The 18,637-nt window shown below is 40.2% G+C and overlaps 1 protein-coding gene across 1 annotated transcript; it reads left to right on the forward strand.

Moving 5' to 3' along the window:
• Positions 1-4,651: 4,651 nt before the first annotated feature.
• Positions 4,652-18,192, forward strand: RHAG (Rh associated glycoprotein). The gene is made up of 10 exons (XM_027732720.2): positions 4,652-4,787; positions 9,706-9,889; positions 11,590-11,740; positions 11,937-12,084; positions 12,827-12,990; positions 14,532-14,669; positions 14,930-15,051; positions 15,755-15,840; positions 16,708-16,781; positions 17,961-18,192. Exons 1-10 carry the CDS (start codon positions 4,652-4,654, stop codon positions 18,036-18,038), a joined length of 1,281 nt encoding a protein of 426 aa, XP_027588521.1. The 3' UTR covers positions 18,039-18,192.
• Positions 18,193-18,637: the final 445 nt, after the last annotated feature.

The following is an 18,637-nucleotide window of genomic DNA, read 5'->3' on the forward strand; positions in this document are numbered from 1 at the left end:
GTAATTCTCTGGAATTCCTTCTAGTGTTTACTCCTATGAGTTCTTTGCGCACTGGAAAGAACAAAAGTATTGTATAGTAATCAAGTAAAGTCTTAGATCATAGAATCATAGAATAGAATCGATTGGGTTGGAAAAGACCTCCGAGATCATCGAGTCCAACCCTTGGTCCAAATCCAGTCCATTTACTAGATCATGGCACTCAGTGCCACGTCCAATCTGCGTTTAAAAATCTCCAGGGATGGTGAATCCACCACCTCTCCGGGTAGCCCATTCCAATGCCTGATTACTCTCTCTGTAAAGAATTTTCTCCTGATATCCAACTTAAATTTCCCCTGGCGGAGCTTAAGCCCGTGCCCCCTTGTCCTATTGCTGAGTGCCTGAGAGAAGAGACCACCCCCCACCTGGCTAGAACTTCCCTTCAGGTAGTTATAGACGGTGATGAGGTCACCTCTGAGCCTCCTCTTCTCCAGGCTAAACAACCCCAGCTCCCTCAGCCTCTCCCCATAGGACTTATGCTCCAGTCCCTTCACCAGCCTTGTTGCTCTTCTCTGGACCCGCTCCAGCACCTCAATATCCTTGCTGAACTGAGGGGCCCAGAACTGAACACAATACTCAAGGTGTGGCCTCACCAACGCAGAGTACAGGGGAAGGATCACTTCCCTGCTCCTGCTGGCCACGCTATTTTTGATACAGAACAAGATCCCATTGGCCTTCTTGGCCACCTGGGCACACTGTTGGCTCATGTTGAGCTTCCTGTCAATTAGTACCCCCAGGTCCCTTTCTGCCTGGCTGCTTTCCAGCCACTCTGTACCCAGCCTGTAGCGCTGCAGGGGGTTGTTGTGGCCAAAGTGCAGGACCCAGCACTTGGCTTTATTGAACTTCATCCCGTTGGAATCAGCCCATAACAAAGTCTGTAAGCTTTCAAATGGAAAAACAATGCAATTACTTCAGCAAGAGGCACTGTAATATTGACTAAACTAAACCATCATCTACCTATAATCTGTGACTGGTTTTTGTCCATTTCCACTTGCTCTTCTGGTGGACATCTTAGTGTTTCCTGTAATAGATTTTAAGTGGTGCCTTAGTGACTTTGTTTTCCCCACATTTGTAAGAAATCAGGTAAGAGGCTGGTGGGGGTGATATGGATCCACTCAAGACAATCTCATAATTGCTGTCCCAGGAGTTGCAAAACCCACTTGCTGTTAGTTCCCTCTTTAAGGTGAAGGCTATTTAAGGACTGCATGGACAAACTGCATTTACTTGGTTGAGCTTTCAACTTGAGGAGAGGTAGGGGATCTACTGACTTAAAGAATTAAAGTTAGTGTTTAATGAAAAAACACTTCTACTGTGACACCACAGAAATGGGATAAATGTCAATGTTCTGAAAAAAACTTACTCAGCTCAAAGGCCAGGAGAACTAAGAAATGTTTCTGCTACAGTGTGCAGATGGGTTGCACCTTATCCTACCTCCCTGCTCTCTGTAGCTGTGTTCACAGCAAGAGCACACACCAAGAAGTAGCTTGAAGATTGGTGTGCACCCAGGTCATGCTCTGTAAATCCACATCATTGACTGGGGGATATTCATATCTCAAACTTCAATGAACTGAGCTCAGTCTCAGATAACATCAGCCTCTTCTAGGAGACATCCTGAACTTGATTTGAGCATTTGTCAGCCAACAAACATGTCCAAAGGGGATTTTATCATCCTAGAATCTTGAAACTCTGCCATAACTGTTCTCATTTATTTACATAGAGGTTGTGCTATGCCACCAACACCCTCTTTTTTCATCATTTGGAAAAATAGGATAAAAGCCCCAACAGCCATTTAAAAGACAAATACCTAAAGTTACTTAGTAGATCCAGGTGTGCAACAATATTTATAAAAGAACAATCTCACTTCTTCCATTGCAATTATAGCCATCGGGATTGGGATGAAGCTAATCAGGAGACACAAGGGAATTTCCTGAAGACCAGCAGGTCCAGTTGTGTACATTTTGATTGCCCTATGCAGCATCTGGATGGACACAGAAAGACTTTGAAATGAGATGTTGCAGGTGGCTGTTGCACATCACCTGAAAAACCTGTGTCAGAAACAAGACAATCAGGAAAAAAAAATGGGAATGACCAACAGCCATTGACATGGAAGTTGCTTCAGCTGGGAAATATATCAGACCAAAATGCAGGACCTACTAATTTTCTTCTGTGAACAAAGGTTTCAACTGTGCTCTAGGGCTGCAGGATCCAGCCCTTGTTTTCATGATTTAACAGGACAAACATGCCATATTCTCCACAGATGGCATGATCTAGGGCCCATGACCATCTGTAGAAGTTTAGCAATTTAGTAGGGAACTTCATTCATACACAAAACACCTAAAAAAAGTGGGAATAATCTCCTTTCCTTTAGATAATTTCCCCCAGAGAATTTCCTCTAGAGAAATGAAGCTATTTTTGTTTAGAGCTGTGTATACAGGGGACAGCGGTTACAGATCCTTGTCAGTGCCAAATGCTTCTCGTGATTTGATTTTCCCTTTTTTCTTGGAGAAATAACTCAGTGTTCATCAGATTTGGCAGAGAGGGGAGTCTACATGCTGTGAACATGCCTTTTTGCTGTCCTGTGAAAGTCTTATCAGGTTGGGATGAGCTACAAAGAGTCTCAAACTGTCGTTTTCAGTGCTCTGGTTAGAGCAGCATCTTGTCACAGTCACAGAGAACAACAATCCAAGGTTTAGCTGAGGAAAGCCAGGACTGTTTTCCTTGCCACCACAAGTGACTCAGGGTATGGATATTCATCCTTGGAGAGGCTTGAAGAGAATATCCAAAAGACCTGCCATTTCCTTAAGCAGTGCCCAGACCCAAATTTGATACATGTTAAAGCCCATTGTATCAGGCAAAAAGAGAGGGTACAAATCAGGCCAAACTGGGTTTTCCCAAAAAATCCAGTGAACAAAGTAGCTCAGCTCCACCCTCTGGATAAAACAACTTCTTTCTCCCTGGCAGCTGATGGTACCAGCCCTTTTTTGCTTAATGTTGGCAATATTTGAAGTTAATTGGTGACAGATTCCACCTTGTTCATGGTGAGAGAGAAATGTTTCATTTATTTAGAAGAAAAAAATACTGGAGTATAAAAATATTGAAACTGGTTCTCCAGAGTGCCTATTTGCATGCAAATCATCTGTACATATCTATGACCCAATGATCTGTGGCTGCTGGACATTGGTTCATCTCAGCAGGAAAACAGCTTAGTTACTATTTCTGGCCCAAAAAAAAAAAAAGAAAAAGACAGGCATGAATACTCTTTCGATATAAGTGGTGTGTCTGTGTGTTTATGTATCTGAATGCGATTTAAGATATAAAGTAATAAGCACAGAGAAAGTCCTGATTGAATGGAGCTGACCCATTTCAAATTTTAAACACTATTAAAAGGCACTTTCCCCAGTAAGATTTCAACAAGGAAACTTTTCCGTACCCCTGAGAGGACTTCAAATAAGAATTGCACATATGTCACGTGAGATCTTCACCAGGGAAAGCATTATGTAACTGAAAAACACAAGATATTTATGGCCGAACTATGGGTAAAAAACAATGAACTTTGCTCATGAGTTTGTTCTTTTTTAATCACTTCCTGTGCTAATGTAAGAGCTCACAGGTCCTCACAGTCAAACCTGGCTATCTGTCTTATCCTGTGGCACAGCAAGGATGAGCAACAGTATTTTAACAAAGCCCTGTTTCCTCTCTTTGAGCTGTTTGAATGAAATACAGCCTCTACAAAGAAAAAAAAACACGTATGTTCTTATTTTAGGTTTACCACTTGTTTGATTCTGTGATAGACTGGTGTGTTCTTGCTGAATAATTTGATTTCCCTTCCAAATGCACAGATTCATTTGCGAGGAGAAAACGCTGAGATAATTTTAAACTTAGTTTGGATTACTGCCTAATTCTACCATCATATTAGAAAACTGTGAATTGGACTTAGGAACAGAGAAAAAGCCATGGCACTGCCCTGTGCACCAGTACAGAGTTACCTTAAAAATAACTGAGTTCTTTAAATCTCATGTGAGCAGTTTTCCCAACAGTATCTCTCCAGGACAGCAGCCCAGTGGAACATCATCTCCAAGAATCTATATATTAAGCTGATTTTTATACCCAAGGACTGATACAGTGTTTTATTGCTGTACCCTGGCTCTACTGCTTCATCACCAATTAGTCTACTACTGCAATATCATCCCTTTTTTTATTAGGTACAATTTTCTATTAAATAAAGGCTCCTACTATACAATTTTGGCCCATCTTCTGACGAATGAAATAAGAGAGACCAAGTTACTCACCATCACATCAATATGACTCTTTATCCATGAAACTTTGAGGAGCCAAAACAAATTTTGACAAGTGATGTGACTCTCAAGAGCAAAAGATCATGCAACTGTGAGAAATAGAAACCCAATCGGGTGATTTCCAATCAGAATTTATTATATAATAAAAGCAACGCCGTGTTGATCCATAATATTTCCCTCCCATAGTGGGTGTGACGGTGTGTTCGTTCCTCTGTATCTCTTTTTTTTTTTTGCTGTATCACCCAGACCCACTGAATTAGGCAGCTCTGCTGGAGGCAAACGCCCATTATCAAGCTCTCCCAGCCCCCTGCTCTGCAGCAATGCCTTCAGCCTCGGACACCAACATGAGGTTCAAGTTCTCCATCCTAGCGCTCCTTCTGGAAGTGATCACCATTGTTTTGTTTGGGATATTTGTGGAGTATAAAATCGGTAGTGACTCTGACGCCTTATACCCACGTAAGTGTTGCTGTCTAAGAATTATTGAAGTTAGAATTTCTTTAAGCTAATCCTAGGCAAGATTTCTGAATAACTTAAGAGACCTGCTGATACAGATAGAAAATAAAGTCGTGCTTTGGGGCAAACAAATTTTTCTGAGGTGTGAAAGCAGCAGGCTTCAAAGATAAATTCAAGTTGAGCACATATAAAATTCTGTAAGTACCTAACTGCTGAGAATTTCACTGTTCTGGGAGAGAAGAGTCCTGAAAATAGTTCTAGTGTTTGCACAGCAGGTCAAAACTTGGAGAACTATGTATTGCTTTGAAAGATTCTAGCGTTTTCCAGAGATGGATGGGAGCGTTTCTTGCCAGAACTTCTATCCTGATAACTGTATTAAATAATTAAAATTATTAGAACATTAATCATCCAGGTTTTGAAAGGTTGTCTTATGAGAACATGGAAATTGGGCAGCATGTGCATCATCATTACAAAATGTTTGCAGAATACAGACTCCATGAAGGGCCATAGTTTTTGTGACAAGGTGGGTAACCCCCTGCTCTCTTCCAAAGCAGTAGCTCCGTTAGGCAATGATAGTTTAGCCTTCAAATGTTTCTGTTGATTTGTTGCTCTGCAAATGCTTGATGAAATGAAGGAGGAAGCTTTTTGGCCTGAGAAATAGTTGTTGACTTCTCTCACCCTCCTCTTCCTCATGCAAAGATAAGATTGTTGTGAATAAACAGAAAACAAAGTTTGCAGAGCTGCAGACTGTGTTTTCCTGGCAGTATTGAAGGTTTCTCATTCTTTTCCTTGGCTCTGATGCCTCAGTGACTTGCAGCCCTGATTTCAGTCCTCTTAATGAGGATCACAGAAGTACAAGTAGTACCCTTGTAATTTTGAATGCATCCCTCATTTTGTCTCATTCTAACTGTCCTTTCAGTGATTATTACAGGGGAATGTGATCTCAGGGTCTAGTCTTGTGTCATGTATTCTCACAGAGAGCATTGTCTGGCTGAAAGAACAGTAAATGCACAGCATTATTCAGCTCCAGATGCAAGTCAGCTGATGAAAATCAGGAGCTAATCACTCACATTTGGGTTAACTCCACTGAAATGCAGCAGTATCCCTGAGATACAGGGACTTAGGCTATGCCAGAGCCCATTCCATTTCTGTGATACAGCTTGGCCACATCAATGATAATCACAGAGTCAGAGAATGGTTTGGGTTGGAAGGGAGTTTGAAGATTATCTCATTCCAACCCCCCTTCCATGGGCAGGGACACCTTCCACTATCCCATGTGGCTCCAAGCCCTGTCCAACCTGGCCTTAAAGACTTCCACAGATGGGGCAGCCACAGCTTCTCTGGGCAACCTGTGCCAGGATCTCACCACTCTCAGAATAGAGAATTTCCTCCTTTATTATCTGCCTGTTTAGAAAGTCATTCTCCCTCTTTTTCATAGCCCCTTTAAGTACTGGAAGGTGCTCTGAGGTGTCCCCAGAGCTTTCTATTCTCCAGGCTGAACAACCCCAGCTCTCTTAGCTGAGGTCATATCAAACTATCCCAATTGTATTGAACTACCCAAGTTCCTAAATTAGGTGGCCTTAGCTAGACAGTATATTGGGAATGGCTCTTGGTCCACTGTCACCCAGGAGGTGACACCTAGGCAAAAGCTATGCCAGAAACCACAGTAATAATTTGACAGCACGGATAATTGTACTATTTACTTTTTTTTTTTTGACGTAGCTATTGCCTAAAACACCTCTCCACCTACCCCTTCCCTGACTCTATCCCAAAAGAACATGACAACAACAGATACAACCACAGAACAAAATTGTTTGAGCCATCTTTGTATAATTTGGTAAGCCAGAAGGATGATGTTTAGGACACAGGACCTTTAGATTCAGTTTACTGATTTTTCACCCCTCAAGAACAGAGAAAATGACTCCTCCATTCTCGATATCACACCTCTGGCTCTGGTACTAAACTGACTGCATTTTCTTGGAGTCCCCTTTATACAAGGGAAATGAAGGAAAGTGCATTGGATTCTTCTGCTTAATGCCAGCAATTTAATAGTCTTACAGTACTGTGGTGCATTTCTGAGTAAACCTCTTCTGCATGGAGGTTGCCTGTACCACACACATCACCATGGGCACTGTGTTCCCTGGGGAGCTCCTGGGGTAGGCTGCTTTAATTTGATATCTCCATTTTAAAAAGGCATCAGAGAGAGGGCAGAAACCTCACCAACATCACAAAGAAGAGGTCTTTAAATGTAACCTATCCAGTTAGGGACCACCTATAGTTATTTCTTCCATAATACCAGTGTCTAAGAGGTGTGAGAGGAATTTCCTGCTGTCTCCCTTGGCTCCCTGCACAGTCAGTGTATGACTGTGCTGCTCCTGTGTGCTGTCCCTCAGTTGCCCACACTGTTAACCTGTGAGCAACCTTCTGGAACGGGTTTGGCTCATACAAACCAGCTCCTTTACCTGCTCCTAGGTATGACTTTAAGCATAGCATGGATAAGGGACTGCTTTTAATAAGTAGTACAGGTGGGAAAAGTTGGGAGTGAAGAGCAGGTAGCTGTACAGGTTCAACCTGTGAATCAACCTGTGCCATGTGCCTTTTGGCCAGGCTGCTCACTTTACCAGTAGAGACATAAACTAAGCAAACAGCAGGGACGTCATGCTGGACTTGTCGATGTTGACCTGACAGAGCTCATGGCCAATAAAGAACGAGAATAAAAAGCAGGATTTCCTAATACCTGTATTTTCACTTCTAAGACCCCTTCCTCTAAAATTTAGCTGTCTACGAAGTGCACACAAAAGCACAGTTTGCCTGAGGACCTGACAGAAAATTAATGCTGTGGTTGTATAGGTTTATTAGGATACACTTTGAGCCAGGACTTCCCCTGAGTCCACAAAATGATGTGTTCAAATGGCTTCCCATGCCGTCCCCAAGGATGTTAACACATCTGTACCTCAGAGATTTAATTGTTCCATCCAGGGGTAAATTTATATTCTCAGAACTGCAGTGCAGGGCCTGATTTTATATGTCTTAAACACCTCAGCACAATAAGTTCGAGCTGTTTCTGTCGTTTTGAATAGAGGAAAAAATGAAAATAATAATGGAGGATCACCACAGCTTTTCACTTGGGGAAGGAATGCTGAGCTGAGATCATTCCCAACGTATAGCTTTGCATTATACTATTTCTACTGGCTGCAAGTACAGGCATGGCAAACTGGATGGACAACTTCAGGTGCCCTGTGCCTCTGGAATGGGAGAACAAGGGGCTGTGACGGTTCTTCAAGCACTCCAACAGGATTTCTTTAGTACTGGTATCCTGTATGCATTGTCCTGTGATTGATCCATGACTCAAGGCTTAGGAAAACCAATGCATCCCTCTCCAGGGTTCTGTGGTTTACTACTTTAGTAAACAAAAACAAAAACAGTTTTAGTATAAAGCAAAACAGTTTTAGTATAAACTTAGATACCACAAGCATCTCTGTGTTAAGACTGACCACCTTGCATTGGAATTATTATGTTGGTCTTGGGCAGCCTTGGAGAATCCTGTGCAATGGTTTTGCTCAGGATCTGCTGGAGCATTTTTCCAGTCTTTGTTTTCCTGCCTCACAGAATAGAACTACTATGCTTTGCTAAACACAACCAGTTACTGAAACAGTTCAGTTCAAATCAGGCTGTTTTCTTCATCATTTAAAATCATTCCAGACCTACTCTTCTCTGTAACAAAGCATGAAGGTAGTTAAAGCTCAAGGTATAGGCTAGGCTAGACTCAATAGAATTTGTCCTCAGCATCCATGAATTAACCTAGTTTTAACTAGGATTTCTAATTTATACTTATTTGTGTAAATAAGTCCAGACAGCTTTAAAATATCCAGCCTGAGGAGGAGGCTAAAGGATTGGGGATATTTATGAACCACCTGCATTTCTATAGAATTATAGAATGGCCCGGCTTCAAAAGGACCTTAAAGATCATCTAATTCCAAGCCAACTAACAATGCCATTTCTTAGATGCAACATAAAGGCTGTTACTACACACCTGTAAGTGTTTCAGTGCTAGGTCAGGGCTGGAATATGACACTGCAAATACAGAAGTTTATCAGGAATCTCCAGTAACTTATACTTCTGGGCCCTCTTTTGGCTGAATCTGGTAATACATATAGCAAAACTAAGAATTGCTTAAAGTAATTGGAATTGGAACTTCAAGCCAAATATTATACTAACCAGCTCAATGTCTCAAGTTTTTCATGCATATTGGAATGTAAGAGCAATGAAATAGAAATTAAAAGAAAATCTTTCTCTATACTAGAGGTTCTTACTAACAGTAAATCAGAGAAAAAGCTGTTATTATAGCACTCAAACCTGTTTGGTTTAGAGTTGATTAAATCACATAAAACTTAAGAGTAAGAAAATATTTTAAAATATAAAATATTCATGTTGTGGTCATAGACTCAGTTGGTATTAAAAGCCTAAAAATAAAGAAAATTAAACATAATAACTTTAAAAAGTAGAAGAAGAACTAGCCATATTTTAACAAAATTCATATTTAGAAAAAAGCTCAAACATTTGAAGAAAGACTAAGTGTGTGTTGACTAATGATATTAATTTTTTAATTTAAACTTTACCTTAAAATGACTTTTTCTTTTATCCATGTAAATAAATCAATGTCTTGTACAGTAGTTTTTAGGGATGCCAAGCATAATGTTCTTTCTATAATGATATTAGGAGGAATGTTATCAATAATTAGGTTTTACATTTCCCAGACACTCAGTCTTCAGCTAGTAGACTGGTCACGAAGTGGGGAAGAATGTGTCATATCCGTGAGAGGACTTTGGAATTCTTTTCTGTTAAATCCTCCTTTATCCCTAGCTTTCTACACTTCCTAGTCACTTTTCATTGTCACTACACAGACATGTTTTCCCTTCAGATTTTCAGGATGTCCACGTGATGATATTTGTTGGATTTGGTTTCCTGATGACCTTCCTGAAGAAATATGGATTCAGCAGCGTTGGCATCAACATGCTCATTGCTGCATTTGGTCTCCAGTGGGGAACCCTGATGCAAGGATTTTGGCACATGCATGGAGGGAAAATCCAAACTGATGTCAGAAGGTATATGTGAATTTACAAAAATTGATATTTCTATCCCTTAGGATATCAGGAGAAGCCATAAACTACACTATCTATGGGATCAGACTTTAGGTTCACCTAAATTTCATTAAGCCTTACTGTCCACCTCTCAAAATCCATCTCTCTTCACCTCTAAGGGGGCCACACCTGGGCCAAAGGAACCAAAGGGTGGAATTAAATTTGAGGTGCTACATTATGTGTGGGCTGTAAGTCCTGCAGAGAGATTGCTTTGAGTCTCTGGACTTGTAGAAGCTGGAAGATTTCAGCAGTAGCACAGCATATCCTGCATCCAGCAGGCATGGAAGGATCCGTCTCTCCATGACTCACAGGGTCACAGAAGAAAGCCTGGAACAGCATCTCTATCCACTCACAAGGTTTTCTTCTACTTCCTAAGGAGTGACTTTCACGAGCATCACACTGCAGTAGGGTCTGAACACCGATCGCAGAATAAGAGGCCTCATGAGCAATGTCTCCAGTAATTTTTAATCCCTCTCCCATTCATCTATCCCGCTTCTACCGAGATCTCAGAGTGTTTTTCACATCTGAAGTTCTATTTTCTGAGGCAACTTGTAGACAATTTTGAAAGCAACAGCATCCAAACATTACTGTGGGACAAGCAGGAATACTCTTAAGTAGCTCCTTAATGCTCACAGGCATTTGTAGACGGATCCATCATTTAGTGCCTCTCTGGGCTCCAAGTTCTTGACAAATTTGTAGTTTTATTTACCTTTGCCATTCCCCAAAACATGTTAATGCTGAACCTGCCTTACAGGTCATGCAAACATGATGCACAGTGACAGAAAGTCATGCAAGACTTTCAGAATGATATAAACCATCAGACTGAAGCCGAGACCTCCCTGTCATCTTTGAAATCCAAGTGGCAGTCAGGGCTGGAAATTGAGGTGCTGGAATGTGTCCAGAGAAGCGCAACAGAGCTGGGGAAGGGTCTGGAGCACAAGTCTGATGAGGAGCAGCTGAGGGAGTTGGGGGGGCTCAGCCTGGAGAAAAGGAATCTTGGGGGGACCTTCTCATTCTCTACAACTCCCTGAAAGGAGGTTGTAGCCAGGTGGGGTTTGGCCTCTTCTCCCAGGTAACAAGCAACAGAGCAAGAGGGAATGGCCTCAAGTTGTGCCAGGGAAGGTTTAGATTCGTTATTATGAAAAATCTCTTCAGAGAAAGGGTTATCAAGCAATGAAAGAGGCTGTGCAGGGAACTGGTGGAGTCAGATCCCTGGAAGCTTTTAAAAAAACATGCAGATGTGGTGCTTAGGGACATGGTTTAGTGGTGGACTTGGCAGTGCTGTGTTAACAGTTGGACTTAATGGTCTTAGGGGTTCTTTTCCAACCTAAATGATTCTATGATATCCCTGCACATCTGCAATGTACATCTCATCTGTTTTTTCATTATAATTTCAACCAGTTAAGCACATTTATGGTATAACCAGGAGGAAACCATCCCACACTTATTCCTCAGCAGCTGGTAAGATCCCTACAAAATCCATCTGGAAAGATTTCATTTAATTTTTACCCCCAAAGATGATCTTGAAAATTTTATACTTGAAAAGTTAAAGCTCTATCATATTAATATGTCATGTTGGATATTACAGCCTTTAAACTGCTTTTCTCTTTTTCATGGTTTTTTGCTTTACCTTGTTTTGTTTTTATCTATTTTCTTACTATCAGCATGATAAATGCAGACTTCAGTACAGCAACTGCTTTGATTTCATTTGGAGCAGTTCTGGGTAAAACAACTCCCATTCAGATGCTGATCCTGACAATTCTGGAGATCACCATCTTTGCATGCAATGAACATCTAGTTGCCGAAGTACTTCAGGTACAACTATCTAGCAATAATTGTTTTCTCTTTATAACAAATACTTTCACTTTGCAATACTTCCTGTTTGCATATTCTAGGTTTTAGTTTCTACCATAGAAATTAAACCATTAAAGTCATCCAGACTTCTCTTTCATCAAATCTTCATCTTTATGTTGTATAAAATCTGAGGTCTTATTTTGGGTCCCTATTACAGGCCACAGATGTTGGAGCTTCAATGACTATCCATGCTTTTGGAGCTTATTTTGGTTTGGCTGTAACCTTAGTGCTGTATCGTCCTGGTCTGAAAAACAAACATGAAAATGATGAATCCACCTATCACTCGGACATGTTTGCCATGATTGGTAAGTGAAGTAAGAGTGAGTGCTGAGCAGTTAGTTGTTTATTTCTCTTCTATCTCTATTTTTAACTGTTTACCTATTATTGCACTACATTCATTTTCCTAAGTATACTCCTAGAGGTAAATTCTTTATAGCCTGATGCATGGACCATATTTTCAGTGATACACATATATTTATACAGCTTTTCCTTGGTTAAAAGAAAGGAAAGATCAAAGTAAAGATGTGTTTTCACTGTACATTCATGGTGACTTCCTTTTTGTTGAATCTTCTGCTTTTAAGAAGTATTTCCATAGAAAACCGGCACAATTAAAAGGATTGAGTTGTGCCTGTCATGGTAATGACTGTGTACCATATACCTGTGTGTCCATGAGATCTATTCATAGACCAATTAAACAGCTAAAACTATTAGTTATATCTATAGGTGATAAAAGATTTGCATGTGAACTGTCTTGCTAATGCCTCTTATTCTGATTGGGGTTTCACATTGCTCTGGCAGTAAGTGGCCGGTGACAAGGGGTCACAGCATGTTAGCAAGATTTGACAGAGATCACGTGCCAAAATCCCAGCTGCCAGTGTCAAAAGCTGTGTATTCTATTATTTCTTCCAGTATTTTGGCTAGTCCGTGTTTCTTATTAATCATCTCCCTCATTTCTTGTAGCTACCTGTGTTGTGTTGGGTCTTTCACATTAAAATACTCTTTATGACTGAATAGCCTTTGCTTTGTTTTGACTTGTATTTCACCCAGGTACCCTGTTCCTTTGGCTGTTTTGGCCCAGTTTTAACTCTGCCATTGCAAGTAGGGGAGACATGATAACAGCAATTATCAACACTTACTATTCCTTGGCTGCAAGTACCATTGTAACATTTGCCCTCTCCAGCTTGGTGGACAAAAGAGGCAAATTCAGTATGGTAAGAATCACATCATGACCTCTGTTAAATCAAGTTAACCCTCTATAATAAGGGTGTCACGTGAAAGGTGGGAGTTCAGATATTTGCTCATAAATCCCCCAGGAAAGTTGAGACCCTGGTGTCCAACAGTCTGTCAGTGTTTCAAAAGGAGACCCTTCACCACCAGATCTATCGAGTGTACCTCGACCTCCCTTGTTAGGGGCAACTCAACAGAGCCTGGACCCCTCAGCGGGTCCTGCCAAGGTGTTATCTGCCACCAGCAACTGCAAGGACTCACTTTAGCAATTTACAGAATAATATTTTTTATTAATACAAATTCTGACAGATTAATAAGGTTTGAAAGTTGTCGGTGATAGTGTCTACTGCAAAAATATATTTTAAAGCAATCTACTGATACAAATATTAAGCAAGCACAAGCTCTGATACGAAGCAATCTAATTAATATACTATGGGGTAAGCACAAGCAAAAGCTCTAGTCCTAAAAGCAGCATTTAACGTGTGTAGAGCATATTTCTCACCCCAGGCATCCCTCTCGGGGAGGGGGGGAGAGAATGGACTCAGCCCGTCGACTGATCCCAGCAGTTTCAGTGCAGGTCTTCTTCCACTTTCCTCTTATCCCCAACTTACTTTTATACTATTTTCTTTATGTTTGCGTGGAGTTTAGTCTTTCTTCAAATGTTTGGGGTTTAAGTTTTATGTGATTTAATCAGCTCTAAACCAAACAGGTTTGAGTGCTGTAATAGCTTTTTCTCTGATTTTATTGTTAGTAAGAACCTCTAGTATAGAGAAATCATTTCTTTTAATTTCTCACAGAAAGGGTTGGAAAGCACTGGAGCAGACTGTCCAGGTGGTGGTGCAGGGTTGATGGTTGGGCTTGATAACATTAAAGGTCTTTTCCAACCTTAATGATTCTATGAATCTATGATGATTTTCTCTTGTCCACAGGATCTGCTGGATCATAGTGACATTAATCCAGTGTTCAGGTGGACTTCTGGGTCTTATTCCAAAGACAGCCCTATTTGAGTTATCTTATTACAAGAGCCAAAATAGGTCTCCCAAGGCAAGGACCTATTCCCTGACAATCTCACAGTGCACCTGCACAACAGGGAAAACCAAACTAACTTGAGGCTGCCAGGTTGACAACCTTTCATCTCCTGGCCCTAAAATCCAGCCTTATATTTTCACCCACTCCTTTCCCCCAGATACAGTTTTGTCAGAGCTCAGCATGATCAGGATCAGGATTTGCTGCTGTTGTAGGAGGCAGCTCTCACTCGCTCAGCCTGGATTCTCAAGAGATCATATGAGTTTTGGTGACTTTGCAAAAGCTGGACTTCATTAAAGTGGCTTAGAGCAACTTTGAACAGACAGCAAGAATATGTAACAGGGAACTTTGCTTTAAGTTCCTGTTCCCTCTTCATTGGAAGAATCTCACCTGAAGAAAAGGAAAAGTTCTGTGTGCAACAGAGCCTTCAGAGGTACTCAGCCTTAAAAGGAAACTCTGTTCCTCATATATCACCTCCCCCTCTGTGTCCCCTCTGCAGGTACTCATTCAAAATGCCACCCTGGCAGGAGGAGTAGCGGTGGGTACCTGTGCTGACCTACGCATTTACCCTTTTGGTGCCATGTGCATTGGGATTCTTGCTGGAATTGTCTCTGTCCTTGGGTTCCGCTTCCTGTCTGTAAGTATTGGGGACCCCCCTCTGCTCTCATTTACTTATTGCCCTTTGGATTTCCTGGAGCTCCGTGCATTTGCTAGAAAGGGAGAATAGAAACTGGCTGATGCAGCAAACTCTAGACAATGGTGACTTTTAATAATTTGATTATTTTAATAATAATGATTTGATTTTTGTACTTCTGCACTACTTTCTTTTGCACATCGTTCTAGAGATCATAGAATTCTATAAACTCACTATAAACTTCCGATTTCCCCTCATTTCAGCCTCTGTTGGAATCCAAGCTGAACATTCAAGACACTTGTGGAGTTCATAATTTGCATGGTTTGCCTGGAATTCTGGGAGGTATCGCTGGCATCATAGTAACTGCAGTAACAGACCAGACAATGTGAGTTACAGAGAGATGAGAGAAAGGTTTCTTTTAATTTTTGAACATCTATCTTAATTTTCTACCTTCTTTGGATCTAATTATGATTTTTTTTTTCAGAAATACACCTTTGATTTAATGACAGGCATCATATTCTGGTTTGAATGGGACTCTTCTTAATCTCCTGCCTTTAACACACTGTTTAAATGCCAAGTTTGTTCCAGATTAAAAATGCAAATAAAAACAAATAAATTAAAATCGTCATTAAAAAGCTCAGTGCACAGAACCATTCAAACATAGAAAAATATTTATTATGATTCTACAATTGCACTGCTGGTAACTGTAATATTTCAAAACAAATTGGCAAAATGGGCCTTTTCCACTATCTTATAAGACTCCAAGAAGACGAAACGCTGATCTTTTTGACAACAGGGAGCATTCTCTAAAAGCTTACAGGATACTAATAATCTTTTCAAAGAACTTGTTTTCATTTGAAGTCTAAACCAAGTCAAATTGAAGTCATGATTTGTCTTGTACACAACAATGGCAGGATTTGTTGGACCTAATGTTCTTGGAAATCTTTTCCAACTTTGATGATTCTAGGATATTTTCCTATGAGCCACCTAGTCCAGCAGGCAGCAAGTACAATGTTGTAAGACCAACCATCAGTCTCAAAGTGTACCAATTTTTCAATAGTCAATGGTTTGTTTTCTACCCCTTTCAGGCATGGTGTCCAGCTAACTCCTGGCAAGCAGGCCGCTGCCCTGGGAAGTACACTTGGAATTGCACTGGTGGGAGGAGCATTGACAGGTCAGTATGATGCATGTAGCAACTGAACTGTGTGTGAACTTAGAGACTTTTCCATGGAGAACGTCAGTGTATCAACAATTTCATGTGAATAACACAAAATAGAAGCAATGCACGATGACACACTGGCAGAAACTTAAACGTAGAAATTCAGTTTTTCCAATATTTTTTTCTTCAAATAAAGTCCAGGTTGGACATAAGAAGAATTTCTCACTAAAAGGGTTGTCAGACATTGTAAGGGGCTGCCCAGGTGGTGGACTCCCCATCCCTGGAGGTGTTCAAGAAACGACTGGACGTGGCACTCAGTGCTCTGGTCTAATTGACAAGGTGATGTTTGGTCAGGGTTGGACTTGATGATCTTGGAGGCCTTTTCCAACCTCCATGTCTCTATGATTCCATGATTCTAGATATCCTACTGAATGCATGCTTCAAAGATACTGAGTTTTATATATATATATATTTATATATATATATATATATATAGGAATAGTAAGATGTTGTTCTGGATGGAATTCTTCTCCAGATTTAAAATTCTGAACAGTAACTAGTTTGAGACTAATACATATTCAGTGAGGTGTCACAGGTTTCCATGTGTTATTGAATACTTCCAAACAAAAAAAAACCAGGAAATTTCAGTCTGAAGTCTGGGAAAGGTTTGAGCAATTAAAAACAAGCTCTTATTCATGTTTATATGAAGAAATCTGCATCACCCCTCAGAATAAGTGACCTGATGTTCCAAAATGGTTGGATATTTCTGTAGATAAGGAAATGAGTCAGAAATCTTAGCTGGCTCCCCAGGGCACATCTTAGGGACATTTATTTGGTGATTTTCTCATTTTTTTTTAACCTCTGATGCTGTTTTTCCTGCAGGTGCTATTCTAAAGCTGCCCTTCTTGGGACAAGTCTCTGACCAGAACTGCTTTGATGACTCTGTTTTTTGGGAGGTAAGATACAACCTCCTTTATTTTTGTGATATTGGAAAATGTACATCACACTGCAGCCCTGCTCTCCTGAGTTGGTGGTTTGCACACTTGAGTCAACTTTCAAAAATGATGCTCTGCCTCGGGCTGTGGATTTATCAAGGCCATCTTCAGGACCTTTTCTGGACTTCTTAGCTAGTCATGGCTTTTTGAACAAAAAGTAGAAATACAGCCAACAGATCGATATGTCAGTGGAGCTCTTTATCTCTCTTTTAAGTGCTCACTGTACCAAGTATCCTCTTCCTTATTAGAGACTGATGACATACTCCTAATTTAGACAACCTGAATTTTATCCTTTATGCCAGGACAAACCCAAAAAGGCAAGGCAAGAATTAATACATGACATACATTCATTGTAAATAAAATGTACTGAAGCAAAAAGGAATTCTTGTTAAGTGTTTTAATGAATTAAATTCCAATATGGACCAACCACACAATTTGGCTTTTGATGAGAGGTTTGCAGTCTAAGGGAAAGTTTTGAGCCAACAGATCAGATGCAGCAACGACAATCAGAAAAACAAAAACAAAACCACAAACAAACAAAAACCAACCAACCAACCAGCCAAAAAAAAACCCTAAAATATTTTAATGACAACTCTGCAAGATATGTGCTGGTTGACCTTGGGAAAGTCAAAGACCTAAAATGTGTTGTCACATGTAAATGTTAAAAAATGTCAGGAAAAGTTTTACAATGGCTGAAGAATTTACAGCCTGTGTTGACCCGTGATAATAACAGCCCCTGCTGTACTGGAGGTCCTGTAGTATCACTAACACTGATCAAAAATACTCAATTCCATATGAGCTTTATCAGATAATGGGAAGGAACATTGATATCTGGCATACAACATCATCTATATTTCTTTAGAGAAGTCTCCTTGTTTCTTTACAGCTCCTTGAAAATCCCAGATATATATTCTGTACTCTCACGGCTGACATCAGCATTAGGGAATTCTTCTATGAACAAAACCCTGAATTCACCCCTCAGAATCCAGAACTGGTGGTTCATGTCAGGCTGTGCCAATGTTGATAAGCAGACACATAACACATACAAATAGAATTACATTCTCAGCACATTTTAGTCTTCTTTCATGGCAAAAGTAAGTCTATATCTCATTAACTGAACTCTTCTGTTTTTTATGGCAGGTTCCAGAAGAGGAGAAAGGACATGAAATTCACTCCAGCAACCGAGATGAGAACAGCAGATTTGAAGCTGCCATGTAGAAAAATAATTAGTCTGTAATATTTGTGCAAATGAAGCTCTTTTACATTTCTAATGCTAAGAAACAACATCCAAGTATTTTCCTTACCACCAGGGGGTTTTAAGAAGTAGCTGTAAATAACTATATTTTTGTGATATAAAACAAGCTTGATTTTAGAGTATGTAGTCATTATGCCAAGCCCAGACGAATTAATTAGGTCTTTCTAATATATTTGTTCATCATCAAAATTATCTATATTTTATCTTTGGTTGCCACTGAGTCAGTATAGCTATTGTAACAAATTTTGGGTTTCAAGATTCCTCCAGGATAATATATTTAACTGCAAGATTTCTGTGTTACAATCACATCCTTCAGCTGCGTAGAGGTAATCAAGAAGAAATTAATTGATAGTTTTTATTCAGATTCTAACAAGCTTTTCACCAGAGCATCCCATATTAACTTTTTAAGAAAGTTTGTTGTCTTATTTTTGGATGGGGGTGGGGGGGAATGGGCTGTGTTTTGAAGATTGATTACGACAGGAAACAAAATATTGAAGTCATTCTTATGGCAAAGCACAGAATACAGCGATTGATGAGCTACTCTAAGTGGCAATATGAGTAT

This window comes from Pipra filicauda, unplaced genomic scaffold, assembly GCF_003945595.2.
Source record: "Pipra filicauda isolate LSUMZ 115617 unplaced genomic scaffold, ASM394559v2 scaffold772_size98030_pilon, whole genome shotgun sequence".
Lineage (NCBI taxonomy): Eukaryota > Metazoa > Chordata > Aves > Passeriformes > Pipridae > Pipra > Pipra filicauda.